At 38.9% G+C, this 22,486-nt stretch overlaps 1 protein-coding gene across 2 annotated transcripts; it reads right to left on the reverse strand.

Annotated features, from left to right (window-relative positions):
• Window positions 1-1,228: 1,228 nt before the first annotated feature.
• On the reverse strand, window positions 1,229-22,468 carry LOC146460715 (protein transport protein Sec24C-like). 2 transcript variants are annotated; one of them, XM_085087512.1, is made up of 26 exons: window positions 22,243-22,468; window positions 21,968-22,169; window positions 19,230-19,763; window positions 18,410-18,517; window positions 16,986-17,219; window positions 16,307-16,450; window positions 15,714-15,825; window positions 15,014-15,141; window positions 10,395-10,533; window positions 9,772-9,887; window positions 9,304-9,428; window positions 8,678-8,756; window positions 8,402-8,514; window positions 8,082-8,175; window positions 7,550-7,666; window positions 7,073-7,243; window positions 6,468-6,564; window positions 6,057-6,139; window positions 5,716-5,917; window positions 5,350-5,468; window positions 5,141-5,216; window positions 4,466-4,569; window positions 3,763-3,850; window positions 2,827-2,930; window positions 2,438-2,527; window positions 1,229-1,917 (listed from the first exon to the last, which is right to left on the reverse strand). In XM_085087512.1, the coding sequence occupies exons 1-26, from the start codon at window positions 22,275-22,277 to the stop codon at window positions 1,774-1,776; spliced, it is 3,558 nt and encodes a 1,185-aa protein (XP_084943638.1). In that variant the 5' UTR covers window positions 22,278-22,468; the 3' UTR covers window positions 1,229-1,773. The 2 variants fall into 2 exon arrangements, with proteins under 2 accessions (XP_084943638.1, XP_084943637.1); XM_085087511.1 differs by having other exon boundaries at window positions 16,761-17,219; window positions 22,243-22,423.
• Window positions 22,469-22,486: the final 18 nt, after the last annotated feature.

A 22,486-nucleotide genomic window follows, 5' to 3' on the forward strand; every position in this document is an offset into this window, starting at 1 on the left:
CTTGCCTCTCGTCACCACTCGTTCCGCACGCTTTACGTGTCCTCTTATACAGGGACGCAGCAAGTGTCAAATTTAGTGTCCGAACAAAGGTCAATAAAAATCCCTTGCATCCCAACCTGAGATTAGCCTGTGTTATTTTCGTTTTGCTCCATCGACTACCCTTCGAGAACCACACTCCGAACTTTCCTGATTGTTTCACCTGTGCACCTGGAGCTCGTCTCAGTTCAATGGACCACAGGCTACATACCTTATTCTCGTTTATTTTCGCAGGACTTAAATTTCGCGAAAATTTTCTCGGCACATTTCGCGAGTCAAATTGCGTTTGCAGGGATTTTATTTTCGCGAAATTGACGATTAAGTGATTATTTTTTTCTTTTCTACAAAAATTGTACGTTAATCAACAAGCGAAACAAAACCAATATGCTGTCCCTTAGCGGCAGCTGTGTTCCTCTTAAAGTCAGTCTAACAGTAATAAAAAAGGTCTTCTTGTTCTTCCGAGTCATTATCGAGTATTGAGAAAATCGTTACATGTCCTTTCTAGGAGATCTCAATAGAACCTTCAATCTCTTCAAATGGATCCTCAGGGGGAGGACTAAACGATTCATCTAACAGTTGGGCGATGCCAGCCTTTTCCCATCCTTTAGCGATGTGGCGCCTACCAATATCACTGCTGAGATATCTTGACACTGATTAACATCTAAAGTTGATAGATGATAGCTCCTTGTACTAACACCTTGTGTTAAAAATTGTTTAGGACCCTTGAAAACACAAATACATGATTTTTCTATGTCCATTAAATTTTGCGAGATCAAAGTTCACGGTCGTTATTTTTCGCGGGTCTTTAAGTTCAAGAATTTCTTAAAATCGCGAAATTAAGAACCCGCGAAAATTAAGGAGAGTACATGAAGCTCTTCCAAGTTGACATGTATCCGAACATTGTTTTCTGGTAAGTCTATTATTGAACTAACAATACAATACTCAAGATAGATCCTAACTAAGGAAGGCTTCTTGAATGTCTACCCGAAGGCCAACTCAAATGGACTGTGACCCGTTTGTCGAAAGTTCCGACCGGCCTCGAAAAGTTTTTATGTCGACAATGTTCCTGGACAGAAATTTCGTTTTCATTTCTTTCAAATCATCCCCATTCGGTTTTGTGTGCATCTGTGTTCCTGGTTGAACTTACAGCAATTCACGCGACAAATGGTATGAAAAACCCTCGCAAACAACGTCAGTCAGAAAGATTGATTTTATTCAGATGAGTTAGAAAATAATTAATGACCAATAATTTTGAACTTCCATTTTATTTGGAAAGCAGTAAACTAAGCGTGTTGTGTTGGAGGTAAGGGGACATTCACATTACAGATACAGAACAACACAGTGCTTTTCCTACAACTTCCGGCATGACAAACCGTTTTGGACGAATTTGACTTAAATGCATGGCATCCAAGTTTTTTCCACTTTTGAAAGCTAACACAACCCATAGATGAGTAACTATGACGGCTGCCCCATATTGTCAATGCAGCTTTGCTTTTTTAAAAACTAAACTCTGTTGTTAGAATTTCAAATATTGTCTTATAAACTTCTGTCGACCAATTTATCGTCTTGGAGCGAAACTCAGCCCCTGGATTTTTCACAATTACTCAGAACAAAAGATCACGTAAAATAGATAGTTTTGAGTAACCGTGAAAGGCAATGGAGGAAATTTAAGCGTCCTTTTTAATTTCGTTTTTTTTTCTGCAGCCTTCCCGATAAAATTTCTTGCTGTTCGTTGGGTCAGTTCATCAAGCTCCTGATCTCCTTGTGCATTTGGCAAAGGAAGTCTACATAACTACTCGCGGCTGGATTGATGCCTTTGTCCTCAACAAGGAAGTGCTTAAACCACCCTTCAAGTTTGTCCCGCTGTCGTACAACGGTTAACTGAAAAGAAAGAAATAGAATTCAAATAAAAAAATATGATACTTTTAGGTTAATCGATCGATCAGAATGGCAAAAAGAATCACTTATCGTTCAAGCATATTTACAACGTAACGACTTCAACAGTTGCCGACATGAGGCCAGGCTGGATCGATTCCTTTTTACGGTACAAGTATATTCGTTATAAAGCTGAAGTTTTTCCTGCCAAAGCGCATGCATTCATTGGCTAGTTTATGGTCACATAGCATCTAACAATGGAATTGTTTTCCGCCAAAAGCCCATGAGCTCGTAACACTGCGAAAACTATGACGTCAGAGGGTAACAGTGAACTCTTCAACTTCGTTCTGGGAACGAGGTTGTGAACTGTGAATCTAATGTATCAACTGCCTTCATGTAACATTCCAATTTACCAGTAACATCTGTGCGATTGCTTTAACAAATTGTATCCAACCAATTGCCATTTGCATTCCATTTCATTTCTTAAATCAATGAGACAAAAGTTTTCAAGAGAGTAGCGTTGTACCTTGAGATAATGCTGTCTCTGTCCCTGGATCTGCCGAATAACATCGTTAAGTCGGGCATTCAGAGAATTCTCAAGGACTGGCAGAGAGGTCTGATAACAGAAACAACAGGTTAACGTCACATCTACACATGGAATTGAATTAACTATGAAAACAATTAATTGTTCCTATCATGAAATACAAACATTTGAACAGTGCTGTAACTGTAGAATGGGTTAATATGCTGTACCAAGTGCTTGTCAGCACAGTTAATTCTGTAAATAAAATCTTCATTTGAGTGCATACTCAAATACGACCATTGAATAGCACTTTTTTGAGGCATCGTTTATTATATCACAACGTGTGGGTCTAACTCTTGACCCAGTAAAAGTTGCCTGTAGCCAAATCTCACCATTTCAATGTCCACTTGGCCAATAGTTTGGACTCCAAACACTTCATGGAGCCAGTTGGGATCAACTTGAAGACCAATCCACATGAACAGGGAAATTCCATTCTCTGTTAAATAGATAAAATTGAAGTGAGAAATCTTAACATAGAATGCATGCGGTTGACTGGATAGAACGATTTTCAATTGAGAGTTGAAAGAAGTTTCGCATTTGCTTTGTTTCGACTTCGCTAATCCTCTCATTGACTATCAAGTATCAACACAACCCATAACTCCTTGATTCGCTCTGAGGAAAAGCTAGCACTCCAATCGTCAGCTCTCGACTCTCTTTGTGATGGCTACCTTATAAAACTAACAATTCATTGTCAAGACTTGCACCATGTCAAACAATAGCACAATTTGTAGCAAATTATAGGATCAATGGGGAGATTTAAACCGGAAACTTCACATTTTTTTTAGTAATTCTTTAAAAATGTCATGCAAACTTGTATTGGAAAGCACTCAAGCCAAGTTCAAAGATAAGGACTCATACGACGCTGCATCAGTCAACCAAACTTCAAAGTTAAGCCATGTCAAGACCCGTTTTGGTTATCAGGGAACTAAGCAGCGACAGCAGCGCCAACATAAACGTCACCTGAAAATATAACTTCATTTCATTTGTCCTAGTTCGAAATTATTTCAACTCGTTCAATTTTTACAGAAACGGCGAACTATTATACCCAGGAACCAAATTGGTAGGAGTGGCATTCAAGTCAAGAAAGAAATTGAAACATTCACCGTCGTGTTTTCACGTTCTCCACAAAACCTCGAATTTGGTCATTTCACGCTGTTGTTTTGCAGGACGGCAAAGAAATGTACCAAAATTTGAAATACATGTGTGTTGTCACACAACACTTTTTCAGTTTGCATGATGAGTGACAGCCCAACTGAAACTTCACTCACCCAATAGGTAAACACCATTCTCTGACATTCGATCAGCTGAACATCTGATGACTGATGGAAGACCCGATGAATCCACATCCAAATCATGCTAAGGGCAAAAAACATTAACAACAACAGAAATTAAACTGTTTCGTTACTGAAACAAAAAAAAATATATATCAAGATTTGATACTACCAGAAAAGAAAAACAGTGGGCCTGCAATCTTGGACAGAACAGGACAAACATTTGTTCATGAACACCAAATTCCATACAAATGTTTCTAATTCTGAGATTGCGTCCTCCAAATCCATTCAAAGTCTCTAACTTTTCCGATTTTGACAGCCTTCCGCATGTTTGCAATCTAACCACAGAACCTAAAACTTGGTAAACTGACAAATTTTAATGTGATCTTTTTTGTGTTGGACTCCAGTTTCTGATTAAATAAAAATTTAAAAACTCATCCATAGTCCCCATTTAAACTCCGGAACAAGCAATATGCTTTTCTCCTTTAAAAAGACAGGGTTATGTAACCCAGGTTCATAATCTTAAAGTCACATCAGTCTGACGCAAAGTGTAACTACCTGGGTGATCATGTAGCATTATGGATGCCTGCACTACCACAAACAACTCAAGGTCGCACAGGTTTATTATAATGCAACACTAGCTCTAGAGTGTTATGTCGAGCAATAATCTGAAAGTGTCCAGAACATATCTGATACATACCAAGGGGAACAGCCTTGGATAGAAATACGGCACAGAAGCCGCCTGATCCATTGACATCACAGATCTCATGAGCCAACTGCGGTCATCAGAACTCATCTCTGAACCTTGGATTTAAGACAACAGCTGATGATTAACAATTTATATCTTTTAAGATTTACTGGGAAGTACTATTTAGAAGGTTTAGTACCCGTGAACAAACAGTTGACAGTTGTCTGTTCTGTCCTTTAGCCTTTTTAACCTTCTACAAACGCTACGCTGTACATGCTGAGGTTTAGACATATAGTGTCAAATCAGCATCCTTAGGTCACACCAAGTGTGATCTGTAGCTGGCTGTGCCACTCTTTTTGTTTTCTACCAACACACTTCAAATCCTTTATCTTTTATTTTGAATGTGCAAAAATCAGAAATTACGAAGCATCAGGAGCTATTTTTAAATTACAATCCTAGATGCATTTGTTGGAACACTCCGTCCTCTTCTTCCCAATAATGTTGGCAGCTCAACATTGAGAGGAGCGGGGGACTTTTCACATACCCTAGGTAAATTCTAATCTGTAGCCAAGTGTGTGTTCCAAGTACTTGTGACAAGAACTGTAGCAGTTTGTTGGCACAAGTTTTTTTGGAGGTAGACAATGCCCTGAAGTGAAACATAATCACCTAAAAAAGTATGAGACTCACCTCCTAAAAGAATGTCATTCTTTAAAATACAATTCGAGTAGAGAGGCAGGAGTTTCATGCACTCAGGAAGGATCAACTGCAGAAACAACCCCAAAGTCAAAAATGAGTAATGTCTACTGGATGTACCACCATTCAGATTTAACCTGACTATCAGAATCTTAAGTGTAATGGTGTGAATGGCTCATGAGAACAATGCAAGTGTCTTTTACCTGGCCAGCAGACGATGGAGAGGCACAGTTCCGTCTGTAGCAGGCTAAGATCTGTGCACATTGGTTCATAAGGTTTTCTCTGATAGCTTTAGGAGTTGATGTGTATACCTGTCTGATAGCTGAAAAACATAAAAACAAACATATTATTGAAACATGCAGGTTTTAAAACTCCAATTAAGGGAAGTATGATAGAGACAATATTTTACTGGTCGGGTTCCAACAACTACAGAACTAAAATGGATGGCAGCCGCACCAATGTTGCAGCATTTGAGCAAACTTTGAGATAACTTCAACAGAAAAGCACCAGAAGGATAAGAATAGTAATGCCCATTGTGCTTGAACAAAAATGTAGTAAAATTGGCTCACCTTGTTTTGAAACAACATTTACAAAGGTGTCCATTTCACAACAACGGAACAAGTCAGACAACTGGCTACAGGTGGAGAAAGCCAGATTGTGGACTCTTAGACGTCGCTGCCCAGTGATTGACGTATAAAGCAACGCACACTGGAAATAAGCTTGACTGTCCTCTGGTAACTTGTCATCATGTTTGATTTCAATAGCAATTGCCTAAAATGCAAAAAGAAGTTATATGTTTGTTGAGTGGAAACACACCAAAAGAGGATGCTTAATATGCATGAGAAAAATTCTGGACTAAACAAAAGATAATACACAATGGCTTTGAGAATGGTAGATGGGAAACGGTTACCTTGTGTGGATCAACCACCGCAAGTTCCACATCTGTAGTGTTGCTCATGTAACAATTTCCCCAGAAGTCAACTGGCCGCAATCCTGTTTGTATGGAATGAACAATCTTGTCAGTTGCTTAAGAAGGACTAAAGTATTTGAACCTACAAATAACTTAAGTCTTCACAGACTAACTGAATTATATTTTTATACAGTCAAAAGCAAGACCAGAAAACTATTTTGATCACAGAATTCAATATAAACATGACCAGAGCCAGTACATGTCACTGTGCAGAGCAAAACAAACTAGAGATGGATGTATGGACAGCTATCTCAAACAAGTTATGACAACAGCTGAACTTTAACTTATATAATTGACCTGTCTAACTGATCAAGCACAAAAAAAATCAAAGCACCAATACATATTTAATACCTGTACTGCATCTGAGTCTCATCACAGCATCAAAGCCAACGTTGCGCTGTAGATTTCGTTTGAGGTCTCCACGTAACTGATCTCCATGTGTGGCTTCCTAAAGTCATTTAAATAGTTAATTAATTTATTATTATGCTGTCAGTAACAAGCTGGACTTGAGGTTAAAAGGTCGTGATCCCGATAATGAAGATGTAGTTACGTCATTACAGCAAGCAGTGTTCAAGGATACATTTCCAGCATTCAGCCACTAGGGACTTATCCTAGGTAGCCTGGTAGGCAAATGTCTCCTCAAAATAATCCTACAGCTACAGACTATTAACAGCCATGAACAGGTGTGATCCATCTCATTTCTCAATCAACAGAAAAGCATGTTCATTCTGTTAACGGCTAGGGTTTTGTACCTCTTGAACGAGGTTATGTTCACTTTATGGAGCCAAGTAAAGATTTTTTTCAGGATATAAATAGTAACAAATTTCAAGTACTAATGTATTGTGCATACACAACATAACACAATCTCGTAAGTGAAGAGCAAAATTATTACTAAATAAGTTACATTTTGTCAAACTTGGAAAGATATATAAACTAGACAGCTGAGCACAGTGCACCTTGAAGTATGAATATCTGTAGATTTGTCCTCCAGTCAGAGTGGCTACCGAGCCAATGGTGGCTACATCAATGTAAGCATTCGGGAATAGAAACAGATCCACTGTAACACCACTTTCTACACAGTCCTTTGCAAGCTTTTCATAGAAGGAGTTCTGTGGTGTGAGTATTGTCTGAGGAAAAACAGAAACACATTACTTACAAGTTCTATTTACCATAAACATTAACCAAGAAGAGCTCAAAAGCTGACCACCTTTTCATTAACCAGGTTAGCAACTGATTCATCAATACAATTCAAGGTTTAGATAAATGCAAGAAGCCCTTACAAAATTTAGGGATGTTTCTAAGTTCGCTTTTTTGACAAAGACTTATGACATCTTCAGTTGATAAAAGAGATTGTTAAATTTCAGTTTGTAAAGTTTACATGAGACAAATATTGTCACTCTGGATTACTCTTCTGTGTATATTGTACAACATACCTTTTCTTTCTCAGAACCAAGCAGTTTTCGGTCTTCTCTGTTCTTTAATTTGCCAGGTGCTTCTGCTATGGGTAGAGACGAGTGGAACACAAACAGCTTCCCTGAAATACCTGCCGCCTGTGCAAACACAATGCTGATCAGTTGCAAACTGGATGTGTCTGCAGTACTATCAACTACAAAGTAATTTAACACAATACAATAATATAGAAGAAAGCCAAGGATCAATGATCTTGTTTATCAGTTACTAGAAAGCCTTCATCAACACCCACAGAGTTATGTTTAGTGGGTCAATCCAGTGGTTCAACTTTGGAAAGACCTTAAATTTGATAGTAGGACAAAGTAACACAGGAAGAAGGCAAAACCAAAAAGAAGCAAAGACAAATTTGGTTATGGACCAGATGCGCACCTGGGCAAACAGTGGATGTCTGGATTTAGGAGAAATAAATAGAAATCACAGCAGTGATTTTCTAGTTTTGAACATGTCTCCAGAGTAAACACTTTACAATTTCTTGTAAAGGAAATGATTGTTCACCTTAAGTGCCTCCATTCCAGCTTGGATAACAGGACCAAGGACTGTTTCTGTTTCTCTTGTTTCTCCAAACATTGTGGGAATTTGTTCCAAAAGGCTGTCAACAAGATCCAAAAGAATTTGCATTTGCCAATGCAATTACAAAACAAACAAAATCCAAAAAGGTAAGGCTGTTTTCTGAAAGGAGCACAGAGCTAACAAAATATCTGACACAGGAGCCTAACTTCTGGCCCCTAACATCCTGGCTACTACAACTTCTCCTCAGGCAACAGCCTAAAAAATTGACAACATTGACAATAAAAACAGGCAAAAGAGGGACATACCTATCTACAACACTTCTGGCTTCCTGAAGATTTACTAAAAAGCCATCTACAAGAGGCACAAAGACATCTTCAATATCTGAAACCACCATCATCTGGGGCTGAGCAAGATTACTCTGCCAAAAACAAACAAACATAAAAATTAGCTTGCTTGAACTATTGTTATTTTCCCAAAATTTTGGAACTTTTTCCATATCTGTAGAGTAATCTTATTGTTTTCATGAATTTCAACATTTCACACAAACGTAAATACTGCAGCTAAGCTCAGTGAAGTAATACCTTGACATTGTAGAAATGCAGACGATTGTTGTATGTTACAAATCCAACTCTGATGGAAGAGTGTTCTTGGCCGTGCTCTCTATAAGATAACAAAACAATTGAAAATCATCTCCCTTTAATTGACAGGCACTCATTTCTATTACTCTAGACTAAAGCCAGTGACACACTAAGTGATTTTCTATGCTTGTCATGGCAAATGGATAAAAGCCTCACATCTACCTTCTACTGCAACAACAATTTTGCCCAGCAATTTTGATGACCTCAATAAGCAATAAAATCATCAATATCCGTCATGTTGGATAATGCTAATACCTGTTCACAGTCATAAGTCACTTTGGTGTAATAAGTTTGTTTTATAAGAGCCTTTTGATGAGAACGCTTAGTTTGGGTCTTTACCATATTAAGGACAAATTATACAAAGGCTGAGATCTTAAAATCAAAACATTCTAACTTCCAGTCCTCATCGTCTGACAACTCTGTGTTCAATGGGTCAGCCTTCTGCTGAGTCATCATTAATTTGCGACGTTAGCCTCATTTATTTGAATTGTTTCAAAGAGTGTCACTAGCCTAACTTTTCAAATCAATTTTGAAACAAACCCCTTAACTGTCAAATCACACAGGCTTACTTGGGAAGGACATCTAAGAGTTCTTTGAGTTCCTTCATGAGCATTCTAACCATTCCACACTGCATGCTCTGGTACGACACATCGATCATAAATATATAGGCAGGAGGCCCTGGCAACTTTTGATCCTGTTTATGATGAGGAGACAAAATGGACAGTTTCTTTACAACATACACAATAAATCATTACTTCATACACAAACAAAATTAATTTCAAGGGTCACATGTGGTACCTGAGATCGTGGATTGTTTACAGTGTACTACCAGAAAATGTTTCAAAAAACGAAAAATCAAACAAGAAATTGTTGAAATACAGTGTTTTAATACTATTCTTTGCAGATGTCTTTCGTTATTCTAAGAATTTGGTGACAGATTTTGCCATTGATCCCCACACATAACCGACAATCTTCTACATTCTCATTACATGCCATGATGACTTAAATGGAACCTGTAGCTGTGAAGTGTAGGTTACCTTGCAATAATCCTTTGTGGCTACAAATTCATATGATCCAAGGTGAAGCTCTGGTCTTTCATACGTATCAAGCCTCAGACCTTGGTGGTCTAAATGGCAGAAGTATTCTCCAGGAACTGAAACAAAACAATGCAATGTAATTTAATTTAACAATGTTATTGGGAAAAGTAAACAAAGAGCAAGAAGTGGCAATCAAATAAATTTAAATAAAGTAGTAAATTATTGAATTTTATGATGGACAGTGAAATAATTTACAAAGAATGAAGTTGATAAAAAACAGAGGCACACTAAAGTTTGACCACTATCACTCAAACATAATTTTAGTCAGAACAAAGAATCAAGCTCATAGAATCCATCCACATTCACTCTGTGCAAGATCCTCTCTGTAAACTGCAGGAGTGAAAATAATTGCAACCCATTCTAATTTACACTGTGTAGTTTTATACAGATATGTTCAAACACACTTTCTAATATATCTCATAGATACAGCACCTACAGACAAAAGGTACAAAAATGCACATCAAAGGGGATGAGTATATCATTCTAAATAACTACCATGATTTAATGAAGCACAGTGAGAGAGAGGAAGGAGGGATCATCTTACTTAACTCATATAGATTTACCTTCTGAAGAGTAGGCGCAAATATTACATATGAATCTTCGACCACCATCAACAAACTGTACAAAGGGATTCATGTACGCCTTGCAACGATTACATCTCACTGGCCCGGTGGGATTGTAGTCCATGATGCGTAGAGGAGGCTGTACAAGATTAACAAGACTGACATGAGTACTTGTGAAGTAAGTAAGAAACTTCACTTAGGCAGGGTGGCCCAGTCAGGACCGAGATTGATATTCAGTGGGTTCCAGCAAATCATCAGTTATTACAAACCATCCAACATGATAATATCCACAAAATACTATTAGTCCTAAGATCACAATTTGTTGTTAAGAGCCGATTTCTGAAATTATCAAAAATCGGGCGTCAGTCGTGAAATTTCGAATTCCTTCATATTTTGCCCATATAATCTCTATAGTGGAGTATTTTCAAAAATAACGTTAAAAGTTTCATCAGCGTGTTATTTTTTTCGAAATCGGGCAAAGTTTGAAATACGGCAAATTAGCGTCCTTACGGTCACGAAACTTACTAAAAATTACCCATTTTCATCTCGCTCGTAGAAAGAAACGCGATGTCCTCCATTAATGAAATGTTTACAAAATATAAACACATCCCTCTTCTTCATAATGCACTAGTTAAATTTGGATAAGCTTGAAAATTGGAAATGCTTCGGCCGTTAGAAGAAACCCCATTTCGGCAGTTTAAAAATTTAGCAAATTTCATCCAATTTCAACACAAAAGAAACCCAATTGGTACGTCCAGTTTGAATTTAAAATGAAGATATTGTTAAAGCACAACCTTTGTAGTTTACTGTGTTAAAATATTTCTGGCGGCAATGCAAAAGTACCCCGTCGAGAGACCAAAATGTGAAGGGTACTTTGACACGAGGAGAGCCTGTGAAACGAACAACGGCCGTCACGCTACAAATCAAGTCCTTCGTTAAATTGTCACTTGCGACAAAGAATATGTTTTCTATAAGCTGTACAGAAATTGCTAAAAGTAGTTTATTCTCTGTTGAACTTAGTAGGATAACATTTTGTATGATTTTGTCAACTCATGTATTTTTACACATGTAGAAGTCACTGGGGATTAGGCACATTTTGCCGTTAGTTGTGTAATTGGAAACTGTTTACATTATTCTGCTTCGGCTACTTTCAAAAATACAACAGTCAGGAAATACCAAAAGTCAGAGTATTTCTAAGCCTTAAGTCATCTATTGCTTGAGTTTTTAAGACAGGAAAGGCAATTACATTAGAATTATCAAGCAAAGATGGTATAAATTCACTAAGAAGAGGTCAAGTTAACAGCAGAGATCAGCTATGTGATTGTCGCATCGCAGAATAAATATTTATGAAGTTGCCATAAACAAGCAGTTTATTCTGGCCCTGAATTTGAAAAAACTCGCTAAGGAGAACTTACCACAGTGATCTGATCTGCAGCGCCAGTAACTCTTTTTAAACGGAAAAAGTTGAAATCCTTGTAACTGCGCGACTAACTAAAGCGTGATCAAAACTGCGTGGGACCTGGTAACCGAACTATCTTCCCAAGCCGGCTACAAAGGCGAACAAGTTACAAACGACAAACAATTCCGTATTTTACCTCAGTAAATATGCAGTTCTTCAAGTTCCTAAGCCAGCCGTCTAGCCAAATATACACTCCTCGTGCTTGAAAACGTTTTTTTTTCTTGGCGGGGAGGAGGGGGGGGGGGGGGTAGGGGAGGGGGAGGGAGGTTTCTTATGTGTGAGATCTCGCGGACGTTTAGAACTCAGCTTAGTGCCTTTTTTTCAACAGTCACTTTATATTTTCTACTGTATGGCACTTATCTTTGCGAATATCAAGAACGAAGTGGACAGTTACTATAGTGTTAATTTTCCTAACTACAGCAAAAGGCTAACATTATTGGCTGGAGGTTCCATCTATGATACAGTAGCAAGTAGACTAGACATTTTCCTACAAGAAACGACCGCACATGGTCCTACGACGGACCAGCGCACAAAAAGACTGTTTTGCAGCCTCGTCTGTTCAAAGCTCCAGAATAGTGAGAACCGCAAAACATGAACCCGAATTTTAAAAGCGCTCTCTCTCTACGCAATTCCACTCATTTTGCTTCTTCGGGTTTGGTTTGAAATTTGGGCGTTCTCACTAACTGAGGGCTTTGAACTGGCTAATGTTCAACAAGCTAGTGTCTATGCATAATTTTAATTATGCCACATGAACATTAGCCAGTAGGAAAAGAGAACTCGAATGACATTCCAGGCTTTTTGTGCTTCTCGAGTATCTTATCTACACTTGAAAGACAAAAATTTGACTGCTTTGCAGTCAAGGAAGATGCTACGTGTAGACATAAAATGCAGGTGTGGCCTCATACAGTTTGCAATGTCTACTCTACTTGCTACTGTATCATAGATGGAACCTCCGACCATTAATGTGAGCCTTTTTCTGTAGTTAGGAAACACTATAGTGACTGTCCACTTCGTTCTTGATATTTGCAAAGGTCCCCCCCATTCGTTCCCACCCCGCCAAAGAAAAAAAATGTTTTCAAGCACAGGGAGTGTATATCTGGCTAGACGGCTGGTTTAGGAACTTGAAGAACTGCATTTTTACAGAGGTAAAATACGGAATTGTTTGTCGTTTGCTACTTGTTCGCCTTCGTAGCCGGCTTGGGAAGATAGTTCGCTTACCAGGTCCCACGCGGTTTTGATCACGCCTTAGTTTGTCAGAGTCACGCAGTTACAAGGATTTTAACTTTTTCCGTTTAAAAAGAGTTACTGGCGCTGCAGATCAGATCACTGTGGTAAGTTCTCCTTAGCGAGTTTTTTCGAATTCAGGGCTAGAATAAACTGCTAGTTTATAGCAATTTCATAAATATTTATACTGCGATGCGACAATCACATAGCTGATCTCTGCTGTTAACTTTGACCTCTTCTAAGTGAATTTATACCATCTTTGCTTGATAATTCTAAAGTAATTGCCTTTCCTGCCTTAAAAACTTAAGCAAAAGATGAATTAAAGCTTAGAAATACTCTGACTTTTGGTATTTCCTGACTGTTGTATTTTTGAAAGTAGCCGAACTAGAATAATGTAAACAGTTTCCTATTAAACAACTAACGGCAAAAACACTGGCAAAATGTGCCTAATCCCCAGTGACTTCTACATGTGTGAAAATACATGAGTTGACAAAATCATACAAAATGCTATCCTACTAAGTTCAACAGAGAATAAACTACTTTTAGCAATTTCTGTACAGCTTATAGAAAACATATTCTTTGTCGCAAGTGACAATTTAACGAAGGACTTGATTTGTAGCGTGACGGCCGTTGTTCGTTTCACAGGCTCTCCTCGTGTCAAAGTACCCTTCACATTTTGGTCTCTCGACGGGGTACTTTTGCATTGCCGCCAGAAATATTTTAACACAGTAAACTACAAAGGTTGTGCTTTAACAATATCTTCATTTTAAATTCAAACTGGACGTACCAATTGGGTTTCTTTTGTGTTGAAATTGGATGAAATTTGCTAAATTTTTAAACTGCCGAAATGGGGTTTCTTCTAACGGCCGAAGCATTTCCAATTTTCAAGCTTATCCAAATTTAACTAGTGCATTATGAAGAAGAGGGATGTGTTTATATTTTGTAAACATTTCATTAATGGAGGACATCGCGTTTCTTTCTACGAGCGAGATGAAAATGGGTAATTTTTAGTAAGTTTCGTGACCGAAAGGACGCTAATTTGCCGTATTTCAAACTTTGCCCGATTTCGAAAAAAATAACACGCTGATGAAACTTTTAACGTTATTTTTGAAAATACTCCACTATAGAGATTATATGGGCAAAATATGAAGGAATTCGAAATTTCACGACTGACGCCCGATTTTTGATAATTTCAGAAATCGGCTCTTAAGTAAGGTAACGTACTGCACCTTTCAATAACATATGGACTCTGAAGTTTAAGATTCAACCAACCGTTGCGCTTTTCACTGCCGTTAATCACTGCAGCGGACCCTTGACAAAACAAAAATGTTTGGCTCAGTTGGTCAAAAGGTCATGTTTCTGAGCTGTAATTGGTGGATTTTGATCCACTCTGTCAGTTTCTGTATTTTTGCACTGAGCCATTTGTCACTGTAATTGTGATTGACAGCAGTAAAACATGCAAATAATTTGGGATTGGAGTCAAGAGTCTGTATTTTATTGAAAGGTGCAGTGAGAAAGTAACATGTAACAGTAACTAAATTACTGATAAACTTGTGGTCCTCTAAAAAGCAAAAATACAAATTAAATAAAATCAAAAACCTACACTTATTATATAGCCTTTCGTTCTCTTCTAGAGTTATATAATGACTATTGCAGTAGGTGGTTCTAACTCTTGCGCCTGTGGATGATATTCTAACGTGCAACCATTCAAACAAGCCAACTGAGCAGTTCTATCCTGTAAGTGGTGTTTATTATCATACAGTACAAGGTTCTTCTAACCTTTGAGTCTGTGCATGAAATCCTAAAGTGTGATCACTCAATTGAAAGCCATTGAGCAGTACTTTCCTGTGCTTGATAACATATTAGATAGTTTATAAAGTACTATAACATTCTTCAAAGGTAACGGATTGATATTCATAATGATAAGAACACTAACCTCTGAGGGGCCTGGTTCAGCAAATGGTGTTATGACTGTTGCTAGAGGTATGCTGGATGCTTGAAGTAAGTCTTTGTTACATGGTATATTGTACATCGTACATCTCATGAAGCGAGGGCTGCAGTTACCTGAATCATAAAAAGTGTATAATTCAACAAATAACAGCAAAGTAATGGCTTACACCTTTTCTTTGAATTAAACTCATTGCCAATAGATGAGCTTGGGGAAGGTGCCTAAGAGAAGGTGGTACCAGGCGACATAGGAGCAACGAGCGGAGCACACAGGTATCCATGGCAACCCTGAGAGCAGCAACCAACACCGATGGAAAAAATTAGCAGAGATACTTACCAACCCACATACTTACCAAGGCCAACAGAAAGGAGGGAGGGGGAGGGGGAGCAAATGCAGGCCACAAGCAGATTTAATGCTCAAACAAACTACACTTCCTCACAGAGCTGGAACATGACACATGTCACCCCAACATGAGCAGCCCCTGCAAAACCCCACATGAGACCCCATATGTGCACGACTGCCCGAACACCGCAGGCTATCATTGGCTCAAGTCTAACTTAGTGTAACTTACATTTAGCCACATTGAACTCTGTCTAAATTCACTGGCAAATAAGTCCTCCTGTGGACTGTATGACTGTGGTTTGAGAATAAAGAAGATGTCTGAATGTAACAAAAGCTTCCCACATACCATCATCTTGTACAACAAAGTTGCTTGTAACAAGAGGAGGTGTCCGTCCTCTTGTGCTTGTGAGGTATGGCGACCCTTTGAATGCTTCATTATCATCTTTCATAACTTGGATCTGTTTAAGAAAACGAACAGTATATCTCAAGCCAAAAAAACCACATGCCACATGCCATGGTTGGTCAAAGATAATTCATATGATGATATTATTGAAGACAAATTCTAACAAAGTAGGTAAAATATATCTTAAGTAGCACATTATTCTAGCAACATTTTTCTCCCTGTTTTGTTGCCAGCCTGTGCAACATCATTGGGATCCATTGATCACATGATACTAGAAATAAAGTTCTTTGGAAGAAACCATACTATGCATGACTGCCAGTAAAATTTTCAGCCAAATGGACATGCAACACCATCAACAGGATAAGAAACGAATCAGCTATGGTTACAAAGGAGGGTACTTAAATAAAAGAAAGCCTTATCTTTTACTAATAAACTCTAAGTTGTCTATCCATTCATTGCAGTTGATAGTCATTAAAGTTGAATGTGCTCCATGCACAGAGAAGATACATTATTAGAAAGTGTAGGGTGGTACTTACTGGGCTGGGCATCTGATCAGGATCAATTCTTCTCTGTTGCTGCATTGGAGAGTTCATAGGTGCGTGAGGTCCCATGCCATGTTGACCAGGTGCACTCGGGGGCATTCCTCCCATAGGTGCAGTACCAGGATACATGGACTGACCCTGAAACCAACAAACATAACATTCCACATACAATCTTGATACGTTCATCTTTGAACACAGTACCAAACAAGCTATGTGTTGTTCATGTGACAGCACAATCACTTTTTTTTTTCAACAATGTAAAATTCTTCCATGACAAGGAACTAAAAACCAATTCAAGAGGTGTCCAGTAACACAGGACTTAAAATCTGCAAAGTGTTCTTCAGAACTGAACTGAACCAGAAGTCAGAAATTCATGCAAGTTTATTCGTTCCATGCACATTCAGAGACGATCTGCATGCACAACACTGAGGCTGCTGCCAAGACTCACGGTATGTGATGGTGGCATTCCCATTGGTCCAGTTGAAGGCTTATTCTCCACAGGGCTTGGAGGTGCATGTCCTGGGTACATGCGCCGACCACCAGGTAAGCCACTATGCGACATCCCAGCACCAGTAGCCCCACTATGTGGTACCGCCTGGCCGAATGCTGGACCTGACAGGCTTGTCGCTCCAGCACTAGCAGGCCCACCAAAAGAAGGACCAGACATACTAACCTGCGGACCAGGGAAAGAGCCTGGCATTGTCTGCATTTGCGTGGCATTGGGTCTACCCATTGGAGATTGGGTCATACCCCCCATAGGAGGTGCAACTGAGTTAGTAGGAGGGGGAAAACCAGGCTGGTGCATTGGAGGTAAGCTGGGCATCGTTGGAGGACCTGGAGGTCGACTTGTGGGTGGTGCCATCTGTGGCCCCAGGGGTGCTGTTGGTGCTCCTCTGTATTGCCCTGGCTGCAAAAAAAAAAAAGAAGGCAAAATTGACTATTATAATGATGATAATATAATTTTAAAGAAACAACAAAGGAATTTCTTGTATCCAAAGAAATGGAAATCCCTGATAACTGACAAAGAAAACCAATACCTTAATGCTAAATTTAGCTTTAAGAAACATTTTCAATGAGCTACAACTGCAGTCATAATTTGTTGAAACATTTCTCCAGATAATCACATCTTGTCCAAACTTTAAATAAGGGATTAGGGTTAATCGTCATTTGGACATCTAAACAAGGCTATAAGGCAGAAAGGGAAAATTGGGCATGCAAAAAGCACATCAACCATAATATTTTCAATGATTAGATGGATTTCCAATGACCTTGCAGAAATAGAACAACAAAGAAATGTTATTTACCACTTAGAAAGAGAACATAAATAATGATCACCTGGGTGACAATGACTGACTTTTCAACAACCTGAGCAGAAACCATCATCACAGTCAAGGGCCATAATTTTCATATTTATGGCATGACCCCTGGGTTCCAACCATTTACAGCGGTTACCAATAACACGCGACCTACGGCATTCAAAAGAGTCGGATAAAGTTGCGTTTTGGTGGACGTCAATCAAACAAAAGCCGTTGAGATTATTTTGAATTCTGACAAGATTCCAAGGTAACCCGGCATGACACTAAGAATTTTACCTCGCTAAGAGAAGGTAAACTTTATTTAAATTGATTCTTGAGCCAGATCAAGCACAAATAAAAGGTATTTTTGAATTAAAAATTTCAATTTTCACTGCACGTGATAATTTACTCACTTGCACACTTTGCTGATTTATTATCAGGTGTAGCGATTTCAAATGTTTCATTAAAAAAATACGGCTTCGTCTAAACAATGCCCATTTTTTTAGATAATCTGGCTTGGAAATCAACTTTCCTAAAGTTTACCATCCGTCAGTGGATAAAACTGTCAATTTCTTGGTTCTGTTGCCTTGAAATGTTCTCAGAATTCAAAATAATTTCAATGGCTTTTCTATGATTGACGTCCACCAAAACGCAACTTTATCGGAGTCTTTTGAAGGCAATAGGTCGCGTGTTATTGGTAACCGCTGTAAGGACTTAGAAAGAGGTTTGATGGAGAGAATTTGAAAGCAGATGAGCAGGACAGTGAAACATGTCGAACTAATGACAAAATGTGACTGTTTACCGTTGTGTTTGAGCTTGGCTGTGTAGGCCATCCGGGGACCTGTTGTTGGGATGATGGGGGCTGACTTGCTGAGCTACTGATATTTATATTGCTCATCTGTTGAACCATCTGTCAATCAACACACACATCTAATCAGAGGCTGTTATGTAAATTATAAAATGTCACAACTAGAAGTAAAATTTATTCCAAATTTTTAGAGCAAAGAGCTAGACATGTGGGGCTAGACATGTGAGTGGTGTGAAGGTGGCCATTGGTCCAATTGCCTTTGGGGACTCTGAGTTTATCTTTGTAATTCCTCTGTTATGAATGCAGATTGCAAATGGAAGGGTAACCAGGATTCAGATACATTTTGAAAAGACTGTTCCTTGGTCAAAAGAAGCAAGCGTTTGGTTTCCAGTCTGAAACCATATTTTTAACCAGAAACCACTGCAATTTAGAAGGAATACAGATCACTTATTACATTACTAAGGTGTGCATGTATCATCTTTCCCTTCATCAAACATATCCTGGTGAGACTGTCATTAGTATCTCAGCGGTACTTAGCCAGCTAAATATAATGGTCTGCAACTATAATGAAGACAGCTGACTACTCAGAGTTTGAAAATTACTAAAACAAAATAAGAATGTAAGACTATTTTTGTTTGGGACCAGTTAAACTCTTCTTGACAAGGCTCAATAACAGCACTGAGTAGGAAACTTTGAGTTTTAGTAATTACATAATGCTTGCTTTAAACCTCGCCCAATTGGAGAAGCAAGTCTACAGAATTCTAGAAAATCCAACTGGTATGTACACTACAGACTCATGGTGGGTGTATCTAACCTGTTGGTGCTGATGGGAAGGATGGGATCCCTCTGAAGAGTGAGGAACCCCCGACTGCTGTGGGCTACCTCCTGGTGGAGGTGGATATTGCGGCAATGAATGAGGCCCTCCAGGTCTAGATCCCTGCTGTAAATGGGAAGGTGCTCCTGGTCTGGAAGGATGTTGGTGCGGTGGAGGCATCCCTGGTCTCTGGGGTTGCTGTTGGGGTGGCATTCCTGGTCTCTGTGGTTGCTGTTGAGGAGGCATTCCTGGTCTGTGGGGCTGCTGGTGCTGGGAGGATTGATGCTGGGGTGGCATCCCAGGTCTTTGTGACTGCTGCTGCTGTTGAGAGTCTAACCCTGGACTGGTTGACTGTGGCTGTTGAGGAAATCCTCCCAGTCTGGAGGGTTGTGGTGGGGTTGGACTTGAGTTTGGAGGGAACTGTTGCTTCTGTAGATCAGATGGCGAAGAGGAAGCATTACGAGGCTGATGAGGTGAGGGTGAAAGTCGCTGAGTTGGCTGTTGAGCAGATGGCCCTTGAAACTGGTTTCCAACCTAAGCAGAAAAAGGAACTTGATATTGGTTGGTTTCAAAAGCTGGTTTTGCCAAGATTGTAAATTAAATCAAAGTATCACCTATTTATTGGGGAATTTTTGCTGAAGCCATTGTTTACACTTTGCCTCATTAGCCTATATCAAGCAACAAGCTACAAACAAATGGACACCATAAGCTAAGAGAGAAAGTCACTATTGGTAATCAGTTTCAACATTAGTGTGATATGTTGAATATTCTGAGAGATGTACATAAGCTTTCAAAAGCTGAGAAATTTACAAAGAATGTATGGCTGGGTGGTAAGAGTTGCCACTTAGCCACACATTCTTTGTAAAATCTTGACACTTTAAACACTTGTTTCGTAGAAACTATTAACCACATGCCACCCTCAAATTTTCAGAAAATAAGTTAAGTTTCCCAAGCTCTTTCAATTTATATGGCTCAAAGTGTAAACAAAGACCCATCTACAAGACCTCAAATTATTGAGGACCAGAAACAGCCCTGTGATGACAGCACTTGTCTGGCATCAAGGTCAGGGGTTCAATTCCCAGCATTAGCAGACTCAGGCTTCTTACTCATTTGACTATTTAAGTGCCACCCTCATTACAATAAAGACAATTATTTATCATTTATTTATCACATGATACTGCCATTCCTGAACACTGCAGCAATATTTGTTAAAGATTGATTACTTTGTAAGGAAACTCTCTGCCTTTGAGATAAATAATTCTCAACGACTATTTTTTGTGTACAGCTGGAAGAGGCTTAGAGTAAAACCAAAAAAAATTGCTGGAAATACCTATCAGTCATTAGACTTTGTCCAGCCATATTTCTAAATTGTTGTTGTTGTTGTTGTTGTTTAGTGGGAAATCCAACCAATCCTAAAATTTGACCAGACAATGTAATCTGGAAAGGACAACCCATAATATTATTTGTGTTCAAAAACTTGTTAAGGACGGTGCCTACTAATATCGAAGTATTTTTGTGCGGTTTGCGACTATGCGGGAAAAGCAGATCTTAGGAAGGCCTATTGGAATCCAAAACGAAAATTGGGGGTAGCCACGCATTTTTCAGAGATAATTAAGCAATAATATCTCTAAAAAGCGCCAAAATATGAAGCAATGTATGGGATTTTTTCCTAAATTGAAGCTTAATTATCTCTGAAAAATGCATGGTTACCCCCAATTTTCTTTCGAGATACCAAAAGCGTTTGCTAAGTTCTGCTTTCTCCACATAGTTTTAAACCGCGCAAAAATATTCTTGTATTAGCAGGCACCACCCATAGGAAACCCGAGTATCTCGAGATGCGCAGAACGTATGCGCAGTAACAATAGTAGGCACCGTCCTTAAACGGTCATTTTTCCTATAATAAATTCAAAATGTGAAGCGCACATGTTCATCTTTGCAATGTTGTATATGCCACTGTATTTTGTCTTGCATAAAAACTTAAGAATTCAAGATGGCAGATGTGCAGACATACATCAGATCAAAATAAAGGTTTTAAGGACACATGTCCTGCTAAGTTAGAAAAATTATTTTGAGCAATGAAAACTATTCTGTCTTTCTAGAAATTATGTATTTGTTATATGTTGCTCCAGAGCCATATTAAAGAAAAAAATTATAGTTCTGACAACTTTAACATTAATTCAATCAAAAATAACGACAAAATACAAACTAAACATAAATTTAAATAAGCTTAAACTGCGATAATTAGATCAGCCATGTACAAGAATGAAACATGCATGTTTGAGGGCTGTCAATAGCTGCCAGCGGTCGGCTATTTAATACTCAGGAATGAAAATAACTTAAAGACAACAAGGCTATGAGAATGTATTTATGACAAGCAACTTTCTCCTGAAGCCGGCAAAGAAGCTCTGTACACAAAGGGATATAAATTATGACAAATACTTGACGTGAGAAACGCGAATTAATTCATGGCGAAACTAAATACTTTTACACTCGTATGAGACCAAAAATTTCATCATTTACAGAGAAGGACACCTCAGTACCATGTAAATTATTTGTTTAAAAGACAACGGCTTGTCAGAATCTCGACAGTTGAGGAACTTGTTTACGTGTATACAAGCCCCATATCGCCGGCGTCATGTAAGCTTATCGGAAACGAAACGTCTGATTCGCTTCGCGAGATTTCGTTTCATGGTGAATTTTTAGCATTAACATCAAAGGACCTCAGCCATTACATTTACCTTTGAAGGAAGTGGCTGTTTTGGCTGTTGATAAAAACCGGGATGACGACTTGGGTCCTCTTGGGAACTGACACCGTTCATGTGTTGCGGACCGTTCGCCATTGCACCACTGTTCGAAGGGAACTGTTGGGAAGGAAACCCGCCAGGATTTGACAAAAAATTCTCCATTCCGCCCTTGACTGGTCCATCAAATGGCGAGTTCCTGTGTTCAGTGTAACCGTAGTTAGCGATCGGCTTTCAAAACGAATATTTAAACCTCAAAACATTCGTCATACCTTTGCCCAGTCATCGGAGGACGTTGATTCATCATCTTTCACACGCCTTGTAAAACGTTGTACGGGAAAACAAACACCAAACCGATAGGACAGGCCTCTTAGAGGCAGTAAAGGCAATAAATTTCACAGTATACTCAAAAGATTTTTTTTCTCAAGCCCAAAACGATCCACTACTTTCTAATCAGAAGTAAGACATCTTATGCCACGTAGAAGAACTTGAATACCCAGCAGGCAACTTCCCGGA

Source organism: Pavona decussata, unplaced genomic scaffold, assembly GCF_977016875.1.
Source record: "Pavona decussata unplaced genomic scaffold, jaPavDecu1.1 SCAFFOLD_207, whole genome shotgun sequence".
Lineage (NCBI taxonomy): Eukaryota > Metazoa > Cnidaria > Anthozoa > Scleractinia > Agariciidae > Pavona > Pavona decussata.

What these genes read in the sequence shown, in the direction of transcription:
- LOC146460715 (XM_085087511.1), bottom strand. Translation starts at nt 22,277, where the DNA reads ATGATGAATCAACGTCCTCCGATGACTGGGCAAAG. An exon ending in TGCATTTCTACAATGTCAAG is followed by an intron (nt 8,515 to 8,677) that starts GTATTACTTCAC and finishes TGTTTTTGGCAG; the next exon opens with AGTAATCTTGCTCAGCCCCA. An exon ending in GAATGGTGTTTACCTATTGG is followed by an intron (nt 2,931 to 3,762) that starts GTGAGTGAAGTT and finishes TCTATTTAACAG; the next exon opens with AGAATGGAATTTCCCTGTTC.